The sequence below is a fragment of the Neolamprologus multifasciatus genome, chromosome 1, assembly GCF_963576455.1.
Source record: "Neolamprologus multifasciatus chromosome 1, fNeoMul1.2, whole genome shotgun sequence".
Classification (NCBI taxonomy): Eukaryota; Metazoa; Chordata; class Actinopteri; order Cichliformes; family Cichlidae; genus Neolamprologus; species Neolamprologus multifasciatus.
Window position 1 is genome coordinate 7,361,435 of NC_140439.1, and position 20,891 is coordinate 7,382,325.

Here is a 20,891-nt window from a genome sequence, read left to right on the forward strand (position 1 = left end):
CATTAGAAAGTACCTCAAAAGTTTCAGATAACAATAATCTGACTGCTTTGGTAGCACCCACAGCTAAAACTAACCTAAACCAGTGCATGTACCTGCTTGTAATGTACCTGCAAACACCCAACAAAACATTATACAAACCACGTTATTTACGTGTTACCTTAGTTAAACTTTGGCGACATCTGGTGGTTTGTCTGTGGAAGTGCTTCTTCGGAATGGGCCCGTCCCATTTTTTACGTCACCAAACGTCACCAGGAAGTCCTCCGGACTCAAAGCGACATCATGGCAGAGTACACAGACCCACGTGAGTGAGAAATAACTGTATTAATCAAACACACATACTCTTCTTTGAGCTAGCTCATTTGTGTTATTGACTTTGGTGAAGAATCGTGTTTCTAGTTTCGTCACACAGCTGCTTTTACATCTGCGTTTACACTCATGAGATTTAACTTTGGCAGACGTCGATGGAGCTGCTGAGGAGATGCCTGAGCTCTCAGACGGTGATGATGATGATGACGTTGATGATGAAGAGCAGTGGCGGTGGATGGAGGAGGACAGTCAGCCGGTTACCTGTTTGTTCTGTGACAGGTGAGATCACCCTGCTCTGGTCCTGTCTGTCACTGCTTTTCTTAGAATGATTGGCGACACGTTTACACGCATTTTGAGTTTCTCAGATCTGAAGATGCTTTACCTAAAAGAGATCGTGTAACAAAACACTACAGATATAACTTGCACACACTAAGTGGCCCTAAACTTTCAATTCATGTGTAATAATTGTACTTGGGGTGGCTGTGGCTCAGGTGGTAGAGCAGATCAGCTACTGATCTGGTTGGTGGTTCGATTCCTGGCTCCTCCAGTCTGCATGTCAAATATCCTTGGGCAAGATACTAACCCCAAATTGCCCTCCGATGCGTTCATCGGAGTGTGAATGTGTGTGAATGCTTATTAGTTGCACTTGAGTTTAGAAGTGCTTGTATGAGTGGGTGCACATGTTACATGTTGTATAGAGCGCTTTGAGTACTCCGGGAGAGTAGAAAAGCGCTATATAAGAATCAGTCCATTTACCATTTACTTTTGTGTCAGTACGAATAACTCATGGTCAGAATAAAGACAAGTTCCTTTGACATTATGCAAACCTAGGTCAGTGGTCAGCAAGCTTCACCATCAAAAGAGCTGTTTTTGAGTACTACCTCAGCTGTGCAACATATGATGTCCTTCCATCACCTGAAAGCTTAAACCTTTGAGTAGGGGAGGGTGCAGCCTGTCAGCTATGTTCAGCTTCAGTCAGTCTCAAGCACATACTCGTTACTTGTAGTACCAGTGCAACGCGTGGCAGATACACCTGGAGACACAACCAGGTACTCAAGTTCCCAGCACCTGCACTAGCAGACAAAACAAGAACCACCAACATATTGCTGCATATCTCCAAGGCTACCCTACTACATTGTAGAGGTGGAAATCACCAGATGCCCCATAATACATTAGTATTGCTTTTTTTTTTTTTTAAGTATTTAAGATTTATCACCCTTTTCTAATGCAAAATTATGGCCTCTGCTTTGTCCAATAAGATGACGTTATCTCACATACTGCAACTTTTTTTTGTTCAGTGCAAAACGAGATTGTCAAGAACATCGACACTGTCACTTAATCCTGCCATAAATTGTGCCATAAGATACTCAGTCGACAATTGAATAGGGTCAAGTTGGCAACTACATGCAGTCTGTTTCTGACAATACATCAATTCACTGTGATAAATCAACGGAAGTCGTATATCTGTTGTGGTATGCATAGACAGAAACTCACATTTAGCAGAAATTTGCATTTAATAATTATGTTTGCGCTCAGCAGCCTTCCTGTTCTGTAGGAATATAACCAAAATGGAACCAGCTGAGTTGTGTTGTGTCCCCTCGAGTTGTGCTCATTGACAAAGACTCATTCAGATGGAACCATGTTGGCAATCTGTCTGCATTTGTAAATTACACAGCAATTATTTGACAACACTCGACAATCTCTCTGAGAGTGACTACAGTCAGTCTGAGTCAGACCATAACTATTTGCAGAAAGGTTGCCTCCTAGCAGACGAGATGAGCCCCTTTGTTCTTATTATTCCCAGTATTTAATTTAATTTAATACAGTAATGGTATTTGGTGTCTATGTATTGATATAGTATTGACACGACAAATATTGTAATATTATGCTGATTGTTGTAAAAGTAATGTATGTACTGGTTCCAGCTTTTAAGGTAGTTATTGACACAAATCTCCACCCTGTGTCTTCTGTGTTTTTTGCTTTTTCAGTCAGGTTTGTTTGCTGTTATGTAAAATAACTGGATACCCAAGTTACTACTCTACTATGAAAGAAAAAAAAAACAATCAAAGATTCAGTTTTTGATTTTTCTGGCTTATAACTAAACAAGTCTTCCTGTCTGTCTTATTTTTTTCAGGTTGCTAAGTTCTGTAAATGCCACCCTGCAGCACTGTACAGCTGAGCACCAGGTCAACATTGTAGATCTAATAAGAAATTACAGTAAGTAGATACTGATTTTTTTCTGCATCACCAAAGAAGCAGATGGCTGTTTTGTTCTCATGAAATGTCTCAACTTTCTGTCCCTCATTAGATTTAGATGACTACGGATACATAAAAATGATCAACTTTATACGGTCAACAGTGAGTGCTGTTTTCAAACTGAATTGAACGTCATGCTGTGAAATATCAGGATGTGAATGTTTCTGCTTTTTATGTGTGAAGAATGAATATCTAAAAAAAATTGAGAGTTTTCAGATTTATGACTATATACATTTTTTGTGTGTATAGAAATGTAAAGCATCCAGTCTGAATGGGTTGCCAGATGCTCCTTTACCCTGGGAGAGCGAAGACTTCCTGCAGCCAGTCCTTCAGGATGACCCGCTGCTGCAAACAGGTACAGAAGCAGTTTTAAAACACAGATCTTAGTTTTTGATTTTTGAGTAGTTGCATTTTCTATCAACAGATCTCTGTCCTGTTAGCGCGGCTTTTATGCACAGGTCAGAGAACATGTCTGGCTGTTTCTGCTGTTTTGATATTCAGTTGAGTGGAGAATCTGCTGGTCACTGTTCATACCGCAACACCAGCAACGAAAATATAAACTATTTGTGATTATCATGATTGCATGATAGGGCATAAGGCTACTGGAAACTGCTGGAATAACCATTGCGCATCAATAACATGCCATTTCCAGAAGGTTTGTTGTGTCCCCCAGCACAGTATCAAAATATTCAGTTTCATCTGCTGGTTCTCGTCTTTTAGGACTGCTTCTTCTGCATGATTCTTTAACAGTATTACACAGAAGAATGTGAAATGTCAGCTCTATTGCAAAGTCCTGACTTGCTTATGTTAATGCTTATTTTAATAGTTGCACTTATGCTCTATTTCTGTCTGTATCATCAATGCAAGAAAAACACATAAATACATAAAATGCACACTCTAAGCAAAAACAACAGCCATGTCCTGCATACTTCTTATTGTATGCCACAGGCTTGATCACTACGTGTTGTCGCTCATGTTTTCACTCAGTTGTCCTTAAAAGGAAAACTTTTTCCCCATTTAACATCCAAACATATCTATCTCTCTGTTTGTGTTTTTGTCAGACCCTGAGGAGCTCTGTGAGAGGTCATGCCTGGCATCTGGGGCCGATCCCCATAATGCACTTGTGCACAGGGCGCAGGCTGCGGAGGAGAGAGCCCGCTCTGCGGAGGAGGCACTGGCCAGAGCCATGGATGACCTGCACAAACTCAAGTCAGTGACTTTTCTGCAGTTTCATCTTCATTAATGTCAGGGTGATTGTGTTAGGTTTTAAATTGTGGCCTTTTATTTATTTATTTTTTAATACATTATTCAGAACTTGCAGTTTAGTCAGTGTAATACGTTGCATTTGCACTGCTCTCCGAGCACCAGCAGGGGGACACAGTGAACGCAGTATTGCAGAAACATTAACTAGAGTACCTTGTGGAAGAAGTTTGGAGGAAGGGAAAAGATTAAAAAAAAAACGGAAGGGAAAATTCCACTGCAGCATGGAGGTTAAAGTGAGGAGGAAAGGTAGGTAGGGGAGCAATAAGGGAATATTGCAGAAAGGGTGAGCTGTGGGGGAGGAGGGGTTTGGAGGGGAGGGGGGGGGACTTGGGTGAGAGGTAGAAAGATGAATGCCCCCCATCTCCTCCATTTACTGCTTCGTCCTGCATGAAGGCTGTGTGTGCGTTCTCCTTTCTGGTCGCTGCTCTTGTCCCTTGTGCTAATAAGAGAAGTTAAATGGCGATCTGTGCGATGTTCTTTCAGGGTGCTGGCTCAGGGGTTGGTGCTGAATGCGGAAACAAGCAGGTCTGGCACCCTGGGCGCTGTGGCAGAGCTCCGGGAGGACGAGGACGAGGCCTACTTCAGCTCCTATGGACATTACAGCATCCACGAAGAGATGCTGAAGGTCTGAGTTGTGTAAACACACACACACACACACACACACACAGTGACCAGGCCTGCAGGTCTCTTTGCAGTCTTTGGAATAATTTCCCCTGGGCACAGAAATGAAGCCGGGTTCATTGGCGTGCATCTTGGCTAAAAGATTTTCATATAGCTTATAAATGAAAACGATCATCTTCATGTATGAATTAATACTGAGGACGACACAAGCGCTCCAAAGTGACAAATCAGCAGTACGTGCTGATCTCTCATGTGAAGCAGCGCTCATGCCTCTGCATAGCGGAGCTTTAAGTGTGCAAATTAATTTTTACACTCCTGAAACGCTGAAACCTGAAAGCAAGCTCTGTGTGTGTGTGTGTGTGTGTGTGTGAGAGAGAGTTCTCCCTCTCCTCAAGTCCTGTTCTACTTACCGCAGTGCTTCCATATCCTTTTGGCTGTCCTGATTGGTGCTAAGCACGGTTAAGTTTTGCGTCATGTTTTTGCGTCAAGCTTTAAAGTCCATCAAAGCATCAGGAGGGGCCAGGAGCACGTGATGGGGGGGCTTTGCAGTAGAATGTTTCACAGGTTGTCATGAAGTGAATTACCTATGACGCAGTCTCTGTGTGTGTGTGTGAGTGTGTAAGAGAGACAGAGAGTGAGAGATGTCATGTAAAAGAGAGTGACATGTTTCATGAGTGTCAGGGTTTAATTTTTAAAACAACTTTTAATTGGCCACAGACAACATTAGCCTGGATTGCTTTTCAAAAAATCTGAATGATTAAAATCTTCAGTATTTCCTGATCATTTTAGTTTTTCATTTAATTTTGGTTTCGAAAGGGCATTATCTTAAATCTATCTTAAATATCTTAAAGTAATCAGGCATGAAATGCTAACTTTGTTGTGTTGATTGGGATATTTTTAGCCCTTCTCCATTAGTACCTACTTGGCTTGGCTCAACTTAACTCGCTTTTTAGAGTTATTCATTAGGTTTGATGGGCCGGTCCGTGATGTCACTCGGCAAGTCACCAGAGCCACTTCTTCACCAAATTAATAAAATATATTTTTGAAACCTGGTAATGAGGGAAATGGCTGCACAAAAGCCAACACTGTGTTGTTTTCATGATAAACGGGGAGCATGGGAGCTAGATGTACAACTTAATTAGATCTGATTGGATCTCATCTCTCCAGAACATTTTCATCAAATGTACTGATTCAAGTGTCAGTACAATTCATCATAGTTTTCATCCTTATGCATTAGTTGTTATTTAGTTATTGTCTTGTTTTCTTCCAGAAACAAAATCAGAGTTACTATTAGCTTTGGTAATGGAAACAGGAAAAATCGGAAGGGTATATCGGTACTTGGGGACCGCTTAACTTCTGCCAAACTCCATGAACAGAAGGTTCTAAAATCTGTTTCTTGTAATCTTTCAAAGTCAAAAGTCCAGATTCATATCTGTTCTAACATGTATTAAGCCGTGTTACTGTATTTCGTATATAGCTTTTCCCTCAGAGCGAAGGTGCTCGGATTTGTGGGCAGATATGATTGGCAGATTAATCAGCGAGTCCTGACCTGACCTCCAGTGTCCTTCCAGTTGTTATTATCCAAGCGTTTTGCTCATAAATGTTCAGGAAACCAACACAGACTGTTGTAACCTGCTGTTATATACCCCTATATGGAAAAAGCTTTACTTGCCTGGATTTACTTATTTTTTAAGTTTGTAGACAACCTTGAATTCAAAGCTTTGTTACAACATAAACATGACTGTAGATTACAAGCAATCCCTGCTTTAATTCAAGAGCAGCTTGTATATTCTATCCACAGGATAAAGTACGCACGGAGAGTTACCGAGACTTCATGTACAGCAACCCTGAAGTGTTCAGAGATAAGGTGAGTCATCCAAGCAAATGAAATTGCGTGTGTACACATTAATGTGTGTTTACATGTATGAGTTAGCCAGTTTAATGTTCACTGAAGCCTGTTAACAGGAATGTGCATTTTCCAGAAAAAGACATTAATAATGTGCCACGGTGTCTGATTTAAAACACATTATGACTTTATTAGCATGTCTAAATATGGACTGCACAGTCCTGATAACAGACACATGCAATCCACCACCAACCCCATAGCACACGCCCCCTCTGCACAAACCCTTCCAACTAACCGCCCCACCCCCCCACCCTATCCGTCTCTTTTCCATTGCTTTTAGCTGTGGGAAGCAGTGGCCTGTATCATGACCATCCATTATATGGGTCGCTGCTGGTTAGTGCTGTGATGAGGCGGTAGAGGGGGGGAGGAAGGATGTGTTGATGGGAACGTCCATTATCCCTGTCAGGCTGAAGCAGTCGGCAGAGAGTTGAAGCGTCTCCTCCTTCAGTAACCGGTAACAGAACCAAGCAGGATATTCTTGTTGCAGATCAAGCGAGGAGTTGCGTTCTGATGTGTTAGCAATATGTTGGCGACCCTCTGTGAACCCATAAAGACTGCAGGATTGTAACCAGGGAGCTTCCTTAAATAGAGACACAGAGTCACACAGTATTAGACATTTGGGGCATGTAGTCGCTGTGTCCATGTCTCGGTCATTTAACTCAGTTGGTGATGAACAAGAACAAATTAAGTGAAAGCAATGGGAACCTGAAATAGAGGTGATTAAAAAATGCAAAGAGCGAAAAAGCTGAGAGAAAATAAGGGTTTAAACAGCAGTTTGAGCAAGTTCTTTAGAACATGCTTAACATGAATTCATTAAGTAATCCAGATGTTGATGCGGTCTTTGAAGTTGAAACAGCAAGACATCAGCGAAAGAAAAAACCCAACTTTTGTTTCTTTGTTTCTTTTTTTAATAATCGTTTGATTATTAGTAGCCATGTAATGTAATATCAGTTCCTATCTGATTATAGTTTGCCAATAGAAGAGCCTGTTTGACATCACTGTCAAATGTGGTTAAAGTGAGCTCACTTCTGACCACACTGGCCAAAACTGGTGGGTAGTTGTCCTAAAATTCCCTGAAAAGTCTTCAGTTGATCCAAAATGATGCAGTGAGAGTACTGACAGGGACTAGAGAGAGAGAGAGAGCATATTTTGCCCAGGTGAGCATATTACTGCCTTCTCATTATTAGCTCCATGTTAAAAATCCTTCTCCTCGCATACAAGGTCTTGAATAATCAGGCCCCATCATATTTTAAAGACCTCATAGTTCCATTTCGCCACTCTAGAGCACGTTGGTCTCAGAGTGCTGGTTTACTTGTTGTAACGTGGGTACTAAAAAGTAGAATGTGAGGCAGATGCTTCAGCTTTCAGGTCCCTCTTCTGTGAAAGCAGCTGCCAGTTTGAATTCAGGAGACAGACACCTTCTCTACTTTTAAGATTAGGCTTCAAACGTTCCTTTTTGATATAACATTTAGTTCGTTACACTGCTGTAGGCCGAGGCTGCTCAGGGTTCTCATGATGCAATGTTTCTTTTCACATTTTAATCATTAGTTATTATTCATCTCTGGCTCTCTTCCACTGCCTGTCTTTTGTCCTGGTCTCCTCCCCTCACCTTCTACTGGTCACAGCAGATGGCTGTCTCCCTGAGCCTGATTCTGCTGGATGTTTCTTCCTGTTAAAAGGGAGTTTCTCCTTCCCTCTGTTGCCAGGTGTTTGCTCATAGGGGGTTGGTTGATTGCTGGGGTTTTCTCTGTATCATTTTAGGGTCCTTGCCGTATGATAAAAAGCATCTTGAGATGACTGTTGTTGCTGTTTGGCTCTATATGAACAAAATTGAATTGAAAATTTGATGAGGTTAAATGTTAAAACTGACAATTTCAGTAAGTGAGTGTAAAGTCTTTTGTTAAGTTATTACAGCGCCATAGACTTGACGTGGTTGACTTATCTGTTTCTGAAAATCCAAATAAGAATCATGTCTTTATTTCTTCCAGTTATATTAGATTTTTTCTTTTGTAATAACTTGCACAGGCTAGAATCTTTTATCCTTAAAGCTGTAACGTGATTGCATTTTCCTTCGTGATCTCTGTTGTTATTGTGTTGGATGACCTTTTGGGGTCAGCAGCGCATGGACATGACGAGAATTATGAAGAAATCAATCGTAAACACTGTTAAATGCTCCTGTTTAAGTGTTTGTTTTTGAACCCCTTGACTGTGAAGAACTTTCCATGTTTGTGGGTAATTTCTCATTTTGACTCCATTGCATCCTTTAGGTGGTGCTTGATGTGGGCTGTGGCACTGGCATATTATCAATGTTTGCTGCACAAGCTGGGGCCAAAAAGGTTATAGCGGTGGATCAGTCCGAAATCATCTACCAGGCCATGGACATAGTCAGGTGAGACTTCCTGTGCTCTCTGTTTCTGTTCAGCTCCACGAAAACACATGAGCTGAATTTCCTTTGCGGTGCTCACAGCAATGAAAAATCTAATTTTTTACAACTTAAGTGCAAATAGTCAGTCAGTATTAATCAGATTTGGTATAAGCCCGTCAGTCAAGTGACCCTCACCTCATATCGGCCCCTGTGGAGCCAAGAGAGTACGCAGATCTTCTCCCCTTTGTGTGCAGCAGAAGATTGTGAGAGTGGAGGTTTGTGTGACCTCCAGCTACCTTTTATTTGTTTCAGCTGGTTGACTTCAATAGAGCTGCTGTCAGCTGCCTGCCCATAATGTACATAATTTACACCTGTGATCTGACTCGTTCACCCCTCTCCTCTGCAGTATCTCCAGTCTGAAAACTATAGTCACCCCCAACACTGCCCCAATACACAGAGATACACAGATGAACATGCAGATGAACCCCCTGTTGATTCCCTTTTAATAAAGTCCTCGGTCCAATTTCATGTGCCGTGTGTTTTCTGTATTTCTGCAGCTGATACTCCACAGTGGAGTCCATTTACCTCAACAAGAGCTTCTGCTCTCCTTCCGTCTACCTGCAGCCACTATCATACCCCTGCCTCCTAAATGGTTTTTTGAGTTGGGGGCCATTATGACAGCTATTATTTCCGTTATGTAAGACAGTGCCGTATAAGCAAAACAACAGGGTTTTCTAAGGGAAGAGGACGTTTTAATTTTACAGCCCACTGAATAGCTGTTGGAGTGTGTGTTGGCATGCAGGCTGCATTGCAGGTTTGCCAGCGGTGAGGATTCAGCTAAAGAAAGATGTTGTACATCCTTCAGCACTCTACCCTTTTTTTTTCTTCTTCTTTTTAAAAAAAACATACATCCACACATGTCCACACACGTAAATACAGCAACGCATACAAAAACCCACCCATGGCTTCTTTGGGTTGTGATTTTATTTCTGTGTGCGTGTGTGTGTGTATATGCACATAGCGCTGGCCCCTGTGTGTGTCCGTCACTTCCTCCTGATGTTAATATCGGGATTGTAATTAAAGTGGCTCCTGTTGGTTGGGCAGGAGCATCCATCTCCTGTTTCCACTCCATCGCCAAAGTTTAAATGAAAAGCTCGATGTGACTTCCTCCCTTCACAGTCACTTCCTTAATAGATACTGTCTAAATACTTTTAAAAATGGATGGAATTGATGGATTAGCTGATAAGACGTAATTTATTCTGACAATAAAGCGTAAAAATGTGAGACGCTGTTTTTTCTGAGTGAGCAAAGTTAATGGTGGCATGAACTGAAGACATGGATGTTTTTTTTAGCAAGTATTTGCCCGTGGTTTGCCCAGAAACGCAGTATTAACAAAAGTAAATCGGGGTGTTTTAGCCACGTTTGGTCTGTGCTATTCTTTAAAAAAAATTACTAGGTTCACCATCATGTAAAGCCTCTCTTTTTCCTTTTCCTCACTTCCTCTTTCTCTCTAACACACACACACACACACACACACCTACAAAGCTGCGCAGACACGACTCTCTCCCCAGAGTCCTGACATTGTCCTCTAAATTACCCCAATAATGAGATTACAGTGTTTCCTTCTTGTGAAAGGGTGGTGGTGGGCGGGTGGGGTGTAGGGTGTAGGTGGGGGCCATTGCATTCTGGAAGAAGGTGATAGCAGCAGTAGAAGAGCAGCTGAGAGGGGAGAGACAGTTCAAGATAAGGATCGTTGCTACAGAAATGCACTCTGGGCCGCTGTGAGTAATTGTTCTGTCCTCTGTAACATTAGCTGTCATGATAATGGAATATTCACAGAGATTGATGCCCAAACTGGCTGGTCTGAAAGGAAGGATCATTTAAACAGCAGCACTGATCTCACAGTGCTTACCTGAACCTGACACATCGCCGGCCCTCTGGCTGGAAATGCACAGAACAGCGAATATGCCCCTGCACAAAACACAACAAGTTTTGATGTTACTCAAAAAAGGGGAAATGGTCGACCCTAGTTTTATTAACTTCAGCTGGTGCTGTGTTACGCAGTGAGGGGTGGTGAAGGAAACATCAGACTTCACTCTATCTTAATTAAAGTAATTGTTTTATTGTCTCTTGCCAACATCATGCACATGCAGACAACAACTTCTCAAAATGGCTCCCAATCCATTTCCTGCTCCCTTTAAATACTCTAAAGACCACGCCTTCTTAATATAGACTGGCCTATAAAAGAGCTGCAATTGAGGCAGGCTTCCTCTTTACTGGGAAAACAAGATGGCCACCACAGAGGTAACCTGCAAAACACTTTGTTAGATAAATGCTTCCCAACATTACTCACTACCCCCCCCATCTGGTCGACATATCTCCGGCAAACGGGAAAGATAGTCAGCAATAAGATTGTTCTTACCCGGACAATGCTGGATGGTGAACTGGTATGGCTGGAGGGCTAGGCACCAGCGCAGTATCCTCGCATTTTGATGTTGCTTGGAGTGCATCCACACCAGGGATCGGTGATCTGTCTGAAGAATAAATTCTCTTCCAAGGAGATAATATTTCAATGAATCAATTGCCCACTTAATTGCCAGTCCTTCTTTTTCTACTGTAGAATAGTTTTTCTCCCTGTCAAACAGCTTCTTACTTAAGAAAAGCACAGGTTTTTCTTCACCAGCTTCTCCCTGAGCCAGCACTGCTCCAAGTCCAACATTAGAGGCATCTACCTGTACAACAAATGGTTTGGAAAAATCCGGGTTTTGCAAAACAGGGGCTTCAGAAATCTGTCTCTTTAAAGAATGGAAGGCTTGTTCACAGTCGTCATTCCACATCACTTTAGAAGTGTGTTTTCTCGTGAGATCTGTAAGAGGGGCTGCCAAGGTTGAGAAATGGGGAATAAACCTCCGATACCAGCCAACCAAGCCCAGAAACGACCTCACTTGCTTCTTGGTTTTAGGTCTGGGAATTGTTTGTATAGCCTTTACCTTTTCAACTTGTGGCTTTATTTGTCCATGGCCAACAATGTATCCTAGATACTTCACCTCTTCTTGTGCCCAGGCACACTTGCTCACATTCAAAGTCAAACCAGCCTTCTGGATCTTTGCCATCACAACCTTTAGATGCTGCAGGTGTTCCTCCCAAGACTCACTGTAAATCACCACATCATCCAGGTAGGCAGCTGCGAACTTTGAACAACCATTAAGGATAATGTCCATCAACCTTTGAAAAGTTGCAGGTGCCCCATGAAGACCAAAGGGCAACACAGTGTACTGAAATAAGCCCATTCCTGGAATTTGGAAGGCTGTGTATTCTTTACAGGATGGCTCTAAGGGCACTTGCCAGTAACCCTTACACAAATCTAAGGTTGTAATGTATCTAGCCTTTCCTAGTCTTTCCAGTAGCTCATCAATCCGTGGCATTGGATAAGAATCAAAACAGGAAATACTATTTAGCTTTCTCATGTCTGAACAAAATCGTAGCTGAGGGGAGTCTTTCTTTGGAACAAGTACAATGGGGTTTGACCACTCACTCCTTGAGGGCTCAATCACTCCCAGTTCCAGCATCATCTGAACCTCCTTCTTCAATGGTTCCACCATCCGTTCTGGTATCCTGTAAGGCTTAAGACGAAGAGGTTTTGTGTCTTTCAAGATGATGTTATGTGTTATGACATTTGTTCGCCCCGGTGTGTCTAAGAACAAAGATGGAAAGGATTGCCTCACCTCATTCAACTGTTGCCACTGATCTTCAGTCAGATGTTCAGGAGGGTCTTCAGATTTGGGCATGCCTCTGAATGGGCTCATCTCAGCCTCTCCAACCTCCAGAATGCCACTGTCTTCAGGCTGAACATCTTGTACCATCAGGATTTGCTTCACACCTGGTTCTGGGGCGTTTCTTTCATGATACTCTTTTAACAAGTTTACATGTAGAAGTTGCTTTGATTTGTGTTTCTCTGGACAAATGACCTCATATGTCACTGGGCCGGTTTTTCTGGCCACAGTATAAGGTCCTTGCCACTTAGCCAGCAACTTACTTGGTCCAGTAGGCAAAAGTACCAAAACTTTCTGACCAGTCTTTAGTTCTCTTTCACAGGCATGCTTGTCATACCATACCTTTTGCTTTTGCTGCACCTTCTGCATATGGTCTCTAACCTGTTCTCTGTATGTTTCCAGTTTGTCTCTCATCTGCAATATGTAGGAAATGATGTTCATCGTCGAAGCCACTTCAGTAGACCCCGGTGCCACTCCAGCCACCCAGTTCTCCTTCAGCATATCCAGGGGGCCTCTAACCTGCCTTCCATAGAGCAGCTCAAAAGGGGAGAAACCAGTTGAAGCCTGTGGTACTTCTCTGTATGCAAATAACAGAAAAGGCAACCATTTATCCCAACCTTTGCCAGTATCATCAACAAACTTTCTCAACATTTGCTTTAATGTACCATTAAATCGTTCCACCAGACCATCTGTTTCTGGATGGTAGGGAGTAGTTCGAATACCTTTTACACCAAGTTGGTCATAAAGAGACTTTATCAAATGTGACATAAAACTGGTACCCTGATCTGTCAGGATTTCCTTTGGAATGCCAACTCTGGAAAAAAGGTCTACTAAGCATTGAACAATGTGTTTGACCTGCAGAGAACGCAGTGGATAAACATCCGGATATCTTGTGGCATAATCACAAATGACTAACGCATATTTATGACCACTACTGCTCTTAGGTAAAGGACCTATGATATCCATAGCTATTCTCTCATAAGGTACATCCATTATTGGTAATGTTTGCAACGGGGCTCGGTCTGAAATTTTGGTAGGAGCCACTTTCTGACATTCATGACATGTTTTGCAGTAGTCAACCACATCTTTGTACAATCCTGGCCAGTAAAAACATTGAGCAACACGATTATAAGTCTTTGGCTGTCCTAAATGTCCTGACCATGGTATAGTGTGGCCCAAATGCAGGATTACTGATCGGTACTCTTTTGGTACCACAAGTCTGGGTTTCTCCATGTCTGCTAGATACAGAAGTTTATCCTTTATTATGAAAGGTTCTCCAGTTACACTTTTAAGCCCTACATCATTTTCTTTTCCATTATCCATGTTGCATGCTTTCTTAAAGAGAGGTTTTAAAGATGAATCATTTTCCTGTCTTTCTCTAAAATTATTGGGACACTCCCACTGAAGATCAATAGGTGGAGATATTGGTAAGGTTGGTTCCGGAAGTTTTGCCCTACCACTGTTTTTATTTTTCTCCTGCCTACGTTGTCGTTTTGTTTTCCTGAGTTTACTCCCTCCTTCAAATAAGTCTTCATCTACATCAGGCAGTGGTTCTAAACCCCTTTTCATTGAACGAGTGACAACAGCACAGGAATAGGCTTCAGAGTTATTGTGAACCAAACTGTCTAAGATTGGTAAGTCTTCTCCCAGAATGACATCATATGCTAACTGATCCAACACTCCTACAGTTAACATAAATGCTTGGCCCTCAAGTTCAATAGTGACATCTGCTGTTGGATAATCTTTTTGACACCCATGAACACAAGTAATATTTACAAGTTTGTTAAAGTTAGGTAATACATTGCTCAACATAGAAGATTTAACCAAGGTTTGTGAGCTACCAGTGTCAGCAAGAGCCTTTACTGTTCGGCCATTTATTGAAACATCTACCACATGTTTATGTGGCACTAAACCATCACCAGTAAGTTCCCCTTCAAGACCTGTGGAGGGAACTACACACAACTCTACTGACTTTGGTTTTCTTAGGGGACATAAAGAAGCTTTATGACCAGGCTGCTGACAGTAATAGCAAATGAGGTTGTACCTTTGACTGCAATGTATAGGCTTCTTACCACCCCTAGTGTCAAAGCTCTCAACACCAGTCACCCCTGGAGGTTTTACCTCCCCAAACCTTGATCGCCCCACAGTCATCTTTGATTTAGAAGGTTCACGATGAGCAGCTAGGTAACGTTCAGCCAGATCTGCAGCTTCCTCTCCTGTCTTTGGGTTGTTCTCTTTTACCCAGGTGCGGACGTCTGACTGCAGCACGCGAAGAAACTGTTCCAAAATAATGGTTTCGCCAATCTCTTCTTTGCTCCGACTGTCAGGACGCATCCATCGTTTATATAGTCCCTTTATCCGATTGTAGGTTTCACGCACACTCTCTCCCACTGGTACACTGGTGCTCCGGAACCGGTATCTGTAGGTCTCCTCTGTTACATTAAACTTGGATAACACTGCAGCTTTAATGGTCTCATACGAGTCAGACTGTTCTTCATCCATGCCAGCATAAGCTTCAAGGGCTTTTCCAGTCAATAATGTGACCACTCTAGCTGCCCATTCAACTTGCGGCCATCCCCACGTTTTAGCTATGCGTTCAAATCGTACAAAAAAACTTTCAGGATCCTCACCTTCCCTGAAGTCAGGTATTCTTGGCTCACCCCCACGACGTATTTCTGCTCTCTGCACTGGAGCAGGTTGAACGACATGTATTTGAGACTGTGCAAGCAGAGGTTGAGATGGAGAAGGCAGCTCAGCTTGGTGCTCAGTGGCTCCGTGAGGTGGCTGCACAGCTGATAGTGGAGGCAGTTGCCCAGCCTCTTGCTTTGGACAAACAGCTGCTGTAGAAATGTCACTCTGGACAGAAGGCTGAAATTCAGAATGTACAGCATGTTGCAACCTTGGTATATTGTCACTCAGTTGTTTTATCTGTTCAAACAGTATTGCTTCTGTTCTTTTGGAATGCCGCATAAATTCTCTAATTTCATCAAAGATATCCGGTTCAGAAAGTTCTTTACTCACGACACCAACGGCAGTCTGCTTAGGTCGTACTACTGGTTCAAAATCATCCTCATCAGCCATTGCTCCTTCAGGTGGTGGACCTGGCTCAATTGTTTGTCCACCTTCTCTTTCTTCCATGTCAGCAAGGGGGTTTTTCCTTGTCCAACGGTTTCTTCCACGTCCTACACCCCTCATCCAGTGTGTTCTGTCCCTCATTCACAGGCGTAACCAAATCCCACTTCTGACACCAACTGTTATGCAGTGAGGGGTGGTGAAGGAAACATCAGACTTCACTCTATCTTAATTAAAGTAATTGTTTTATTGTCTCTTGCCAACATCATGCAGACAACAACTTCTCAAAATGGCTCCCAATCCATTTCCTGCTCCCTTTAAATACTCTAAAGACCACGCCTTCTTAATATAGACTGGCCTATAAAAGAGCTGCAATTGAGGCAGGCTTCCTCTTTACTGGGAAAACAAGATGGCCACCACAGAGGTAACCTGCAAAACACTTTGTTAGATAAATGCTTCCCAACATGCTGTTTGTTTTGCATCTGTGATTATGTAAGGGGTCACTGGGGTCTAAGCAAGAATGGTAAAAGAGCGATAAATCTTCCAGATTTATAGCTAATATATGGAATGTGCCTCCACCTGGTCTAGAAGCTTGTATAATAGTAACAGTTATATATTTGTGGTGTCTTCAGCTGTCTGAACTTACAGGGGACTATAATCTATGCCTTAGGGCACTTTTTATATCTGCACTTTGGTTTATTTGATCCAGACCAGACCAGGGAGAACAGATTGTTTCAGTGGTCAAACTTTACACGTTGCAGTTTTCACCGGACTAGCGTGCTTTAACCTGCCATTAACTGCTCTGCAGAGCTATCACGGTACAGGAAAATGGAGTTGTAGTGTGATGTTGCAGATCTTTGTAATGCGGTTTGTGGTCTCTGTTTCAGAATGGTTACAAACCTAATCAAAGTTAACTTGAAGTGACAGTGGGAGTGCTGTGTAATATTAAAATGTGACTCCTCGGGGTTTAATACCATAAAATAAAATATTATAGACAGAATTATTCTTATTTTTTTATTTAATTTAAAAATACTAGGAATAACCTTTGCCTTGGTTTTTAGATGTCACGTTGAAGAAGTGCTCACTGACAAACACGTAACAGTTGACTTATTTATTTATTACCAGTTATATTGGTGCAGCAGTAGGAAATATTCTGTCAGGATCCGCAGAAACGTAAAATTTAGATCTGAGGTTTTTCATGCTGTGCAAGGAATTTTTCTTCCCTCAAAATCCCTTTCCCCCTTAATTTCATGAAGATTTAATCTTTAAGACCATTAATTTCGGGATATTGGGTGTTATTAGGGTTTCAGAATTCTGTGGAAAATGTTTAATTTGTTTAATGTAGGTTGATATAAAATTAATATTAGACATATGTCTGTGTTTTCTACAGGTCCAACCAGCTGGAGGATAAAATTACGCTGATCAAAGGTCGCATAGAAGATATCAAGCTCCCTGTAGAGAAGGTTGACATCATCATCTCAGAATGGATGGTCAGTACATATTTACACATACATAAATCCACAAGTGACAGTTTGTAACTAGCTGATCTTCATATTCAGTTTCCTTAGGTCTTGACAAAATGCACTAGTTTAATGGAGACTGCCTCTCTGTCTAAGCTCTTGCAGTATGTATTGGCATTTACTTAGCTACACTAGCAAACCAGACAACAATAGCAGGCAGCACTGTGCTGGGTCTATTTCACTTTGAGGGTGCTATCTACCTGGTTTTTGACCTACTCTTAAATCAATAATTGACAATAATCGTACCTTACATGAATAAGTACATGTAAGCTGTATAACTTGCTGCAGCATGTTGGATCAACTGAAGCCTTTTCAGGCAGTTTTTAGGATAATCGGATAATAATGGATTACAATAGACCAGAAATGTGTGAACTAGTTTCTCAACATCACTCTGAGACAGGGCGATATTGCACAAATGCAAGAAAGCAGTCGTATTTATTTGTTAAATTAAATATCCTACATATATGAGCACTGAAAAGCATATCCTGCTAAAAAGTGACTCCAAGATTTCTTACAGTGTTACTGGAGGCCAATGTGATGCCATCCAGAGGAATTATCTCCTTAGACACCATGCTTCTAAGATTTGTGGGTCCATCATAGGTCATAAACTCATTTTCCGCCCGAGAAATGGAACTCTTTTAACAGATCTCTTATAAAAAATATACTCATAATATGAGGTTAATTTTTGAGTGAGTGTTTACAGGCTAATAAGGATTCAGAATCCAAGGTGGCAGCAGGATGGATTTATGTTTTAAATACGGCTCGGGCAGGCTAAATGCGGCCATGAGCGTCTCTGAATATCTTACCTGGGGCTGGAGGAGCAGTCTTCCTTCGCTGTGATGGCCATTTATCAGACAGATTCTGCTCAGCGATACATGCGGGACAGCCAAAGTTGAATGCACTGCTGAAGTCATACCTAATTCATGAGCATCCCGTATCTGTCCCCCATCCACTACCTCCTCCATCCACTGTGAAACCCCAGGGTCACAAGCAGGGGTCGCCACGCAGAGCCTTCCTATCCTCTAAAGGGGGAAATTAAAATTCGGTGGCTGACATGCCAGTGGACCGTTGAAGGATAGGGGGCGTAATCTCTGATGACACTGGCTCACAGACTGATAATAAATCTAAGAATTCTCCAGTCACTTCTCATCAGGGCAGCGATGGCAGACATTTCTCAGAGTGGCTTGGACTTGAGAAGCTGCCCTCCGATCTGCCTGTATAAAAAGGAAAAATGACAGTCGTCAAGGGAAGTAGGCTCTGTGGCTAGGGTAAATGGTCTAATATCCAGGTTGTGCCTTAATGTCTGAGAGAGTGTGTGGAGATGTGGTGGATGCATTTTTCATTTGAATTCTTTTATTCACCCACATCTTTGAAAAAATAAAAAATAATGAAGCATTACGGTTGGAGGGTTTCACTGTAATACTGTACATGTAATATGCCTCAACAGTTAATCAAGTGAGTTATATTACACCAAGTTATAGGTTTTTATCATAGTTGCTACATTTTCATAGTTATTAATAACTCGAGAGAACACAGTGAATTAATAGTTCAGACCTTTCAAACTGAAGTAACTTGCTGATAGATTCAGATAGATGTCTGTCTTCATATCAGAGATGTTTATTTGATTGATTAATGGAGTGACCGCTCTTGTGCTGTCTGTGTAAATGCACACAACTCTCACTGTGATGAGGCTCGTGGGAGGCTCCTGCTGCTGTGTGACACTGCAGATGTAATAACAGCCAGAAGCAACAAACTGACTTCAGCTGATATTTTATCAAATCACAGATTACAGTCATGTATTGTAGTCACATTGTAGACAGATGGCGTGTATTGTTAATCTGACATTGAAGTCACCATTGAAAAGCCAGAGAGGGTTGTGTTTTGGGAACTGAGTGAGAAGGAGCTCAAGAACACAAAAAGGTTTCAAAGATTTTTCAAAGCTTTTAGTGAGGTCATTTTGTGCAGCAAAAAAGAGACTGAGACAGAACAATCACAACTTTAGTGAATTGAGCGACTCAAGAAGACAAGTTGAGATGTTGTTTGTTAATGAGTTCAGACTTGTGTTATGTTTAAAGTCAGTTGTAAATGTTACTACTTTTGATGTGATAAGACTAAAGTCTCAACTTCTGTGGAAATGTGACCAGGCCACTTATTCAGAATTAATGGATAGAAGTGAATATGTAGGTTCTACAAGCGTCATCAGAATCTGTATGTGTTGGGCATTTTTTTGGTAATGCCCTGTTCTGGCAAGGTCTTAATGCCTACCACTGGTGTTGTCTGACCCAACTCAATGCACACACATTAGTGCAGAATAGGCTCTCGAGGTATACTACAGAGAGTGCCCTAATTGGGTCAAAGCAAAGGCAGACATGCACAGGAGGGAATTTAGTAACTAAGAATAGATTAGCAACTAACATCTCTGTAGTGCAGAGAATCTGCAAGCTTTTTGTTCTTTCCTGTGGTGTGTTTTTATTCAACAAAAGTTGAATAAAAAGATCAGAATTAAAAACAGAGTAGTAGCGTAGAGCAGCCACACCACAGTAAGTTTCTGTGGCACGCTCTAATTGTAATTTGTAGACTAAATAGGCTTAACTAGGCTAAATGCAAGCTTTGTAGATCAAGAGAACGTAGTGTGGTTGATGTGGCAGGAAAGGAACCATGACTGGCTCTGTCATATTTGAATAACCTCAAAACATGTTTTTCCTAACCTGGATTTTGTGATGATGAATTCTACTTTAAAAGAAAAGATTTGTCTATTTTTATCTATCTGAAGAATATTTAATGAAAGAGCTTTATTAAGCTAAAGTTAAAGTTTGAGTAATTAGGGTTGAAGAAAGACAAAGTTATGTCCAGCTGTTAGAGTTTATCGAGCAGATAGTGGTTGCAGGGCTAATAGACGAAGATGGGTGATGAATGTGGAGTATCTGTAGTGGTGGTGGTGGTGAAGGGGGCAAATGAGTGCCTTGTCTACTGTGGCAGTATTTGAGAGACTGCCCTCAGCAACACCACTGTCATTTCATAACTCAGAGCATTGATCGGTCGTGTTTGTCCGCACACCAAAAAACAAACAGTGCCGAGCAGATAAGAGACCAGTGAGCTGATGGGGGGGAGGAGAGCTGAGTTTCTCTAAGGCTAAGTGAAGATTGTCAGTCAGAGATCAATCAAAGATGGTGATTGATAGTGTTTAATGGCACAGACATGCAGACTTGTAAGGAGACAGGAGAGTTGGCTTTAACAAACTTTTCTTATATAATACTTGAATCTCGCTTAAAAAGTCTTAAAATTCGTATTTAAATCTTCATATTAGTGATAAACCATAACAAGGATAATTTTGTTCTATGATCAGCATTTGTCTGCCTGTATATGCGACAGTGTGAAAGTCATGAACTCTCTTCTTCTGGTTATAAACATGTTTCATACAAGAATCTACCGTGATGGCTCTTACAGTCGCTGGTATATATGGTCTGTTAGAAGTGTTATGTAAAGGTCTCCTCTTTATATTAATAAATGAGGAACACATTCAAAATAGACTTTACAGTCTCTGACCGGGAGTGATTACTCGTTATGTGCAGGATACAAACAATAAGTGCATCTGCTTTAGTTAGATTGTGTTTCTGTGATTGAGACTTAAAGGATGAGATGACCACATTTTGGGAAATCAGTTGATTGCTATTAACTCTATTGAATAAATTCTACCAACTTTTTCCGGTCTAAACAATAATCAGGTCTGAGTCGCTGTGTGTGGTGGGGGTAAAGTCAAATTAAAGGCAGTTCTTCCTCTTTAGCCTCATTATCAGTGCTGGCAGCCT

The 20,891-nt window shown here is 41.6% G+C and overlaps 1 protein-coding gene across 1 annotated transcript in view; it reads left to right on the plus strand.

Annotated features, from left to right (window-relative positions):
• Window positions 1–203: 203 nt before the first annotated feature.
• Window positions 204–20,891, plus strand: part of prmt3 (protein arginine methyltransferase 3) — a 67,293-nt gene continuing 46,605 nt past the window's right edge. Inside the window, exons 1-10 of the mRNA XM_085162651.1 lie at window positions 204–301; window positions 456–585; window positions 2,441–2,523; window positions 2,615–2,664; window positions 2,812–2,917; window positions 3,624–3,771; window positions 4,309–4,450; window positions 6,248–6,313; window positions 8,620–8,741; window positions 16,953–17,052. Coding sequence (XP_085018777.1) covers window positions 280–301; window positions 456–585; window positions 2,441–2,523; window positions 2,615–2,664; window positions 2,812–2,917; window positions 3,624–3,771; window positions 4,309–4,450; window positions 6,248–6,313; window positions 8,620–8,741; window positions 16,953–17,052 — 969 coding nt within the window. The 5' untranslated portion in view covers window positions 204–279. The remainder of the gene's footprint in view (window positions 302–455; window positions 586–2,440; window positions 2,524–2,614; window positions 2,665–2,811; window positions 2,918–3,623; window positions 3,772–4,308; window positions 4,451–6,247; window positions 6,314–8,619; window positions 8,742–16,952; window positions 17,053–20,891) is intronic.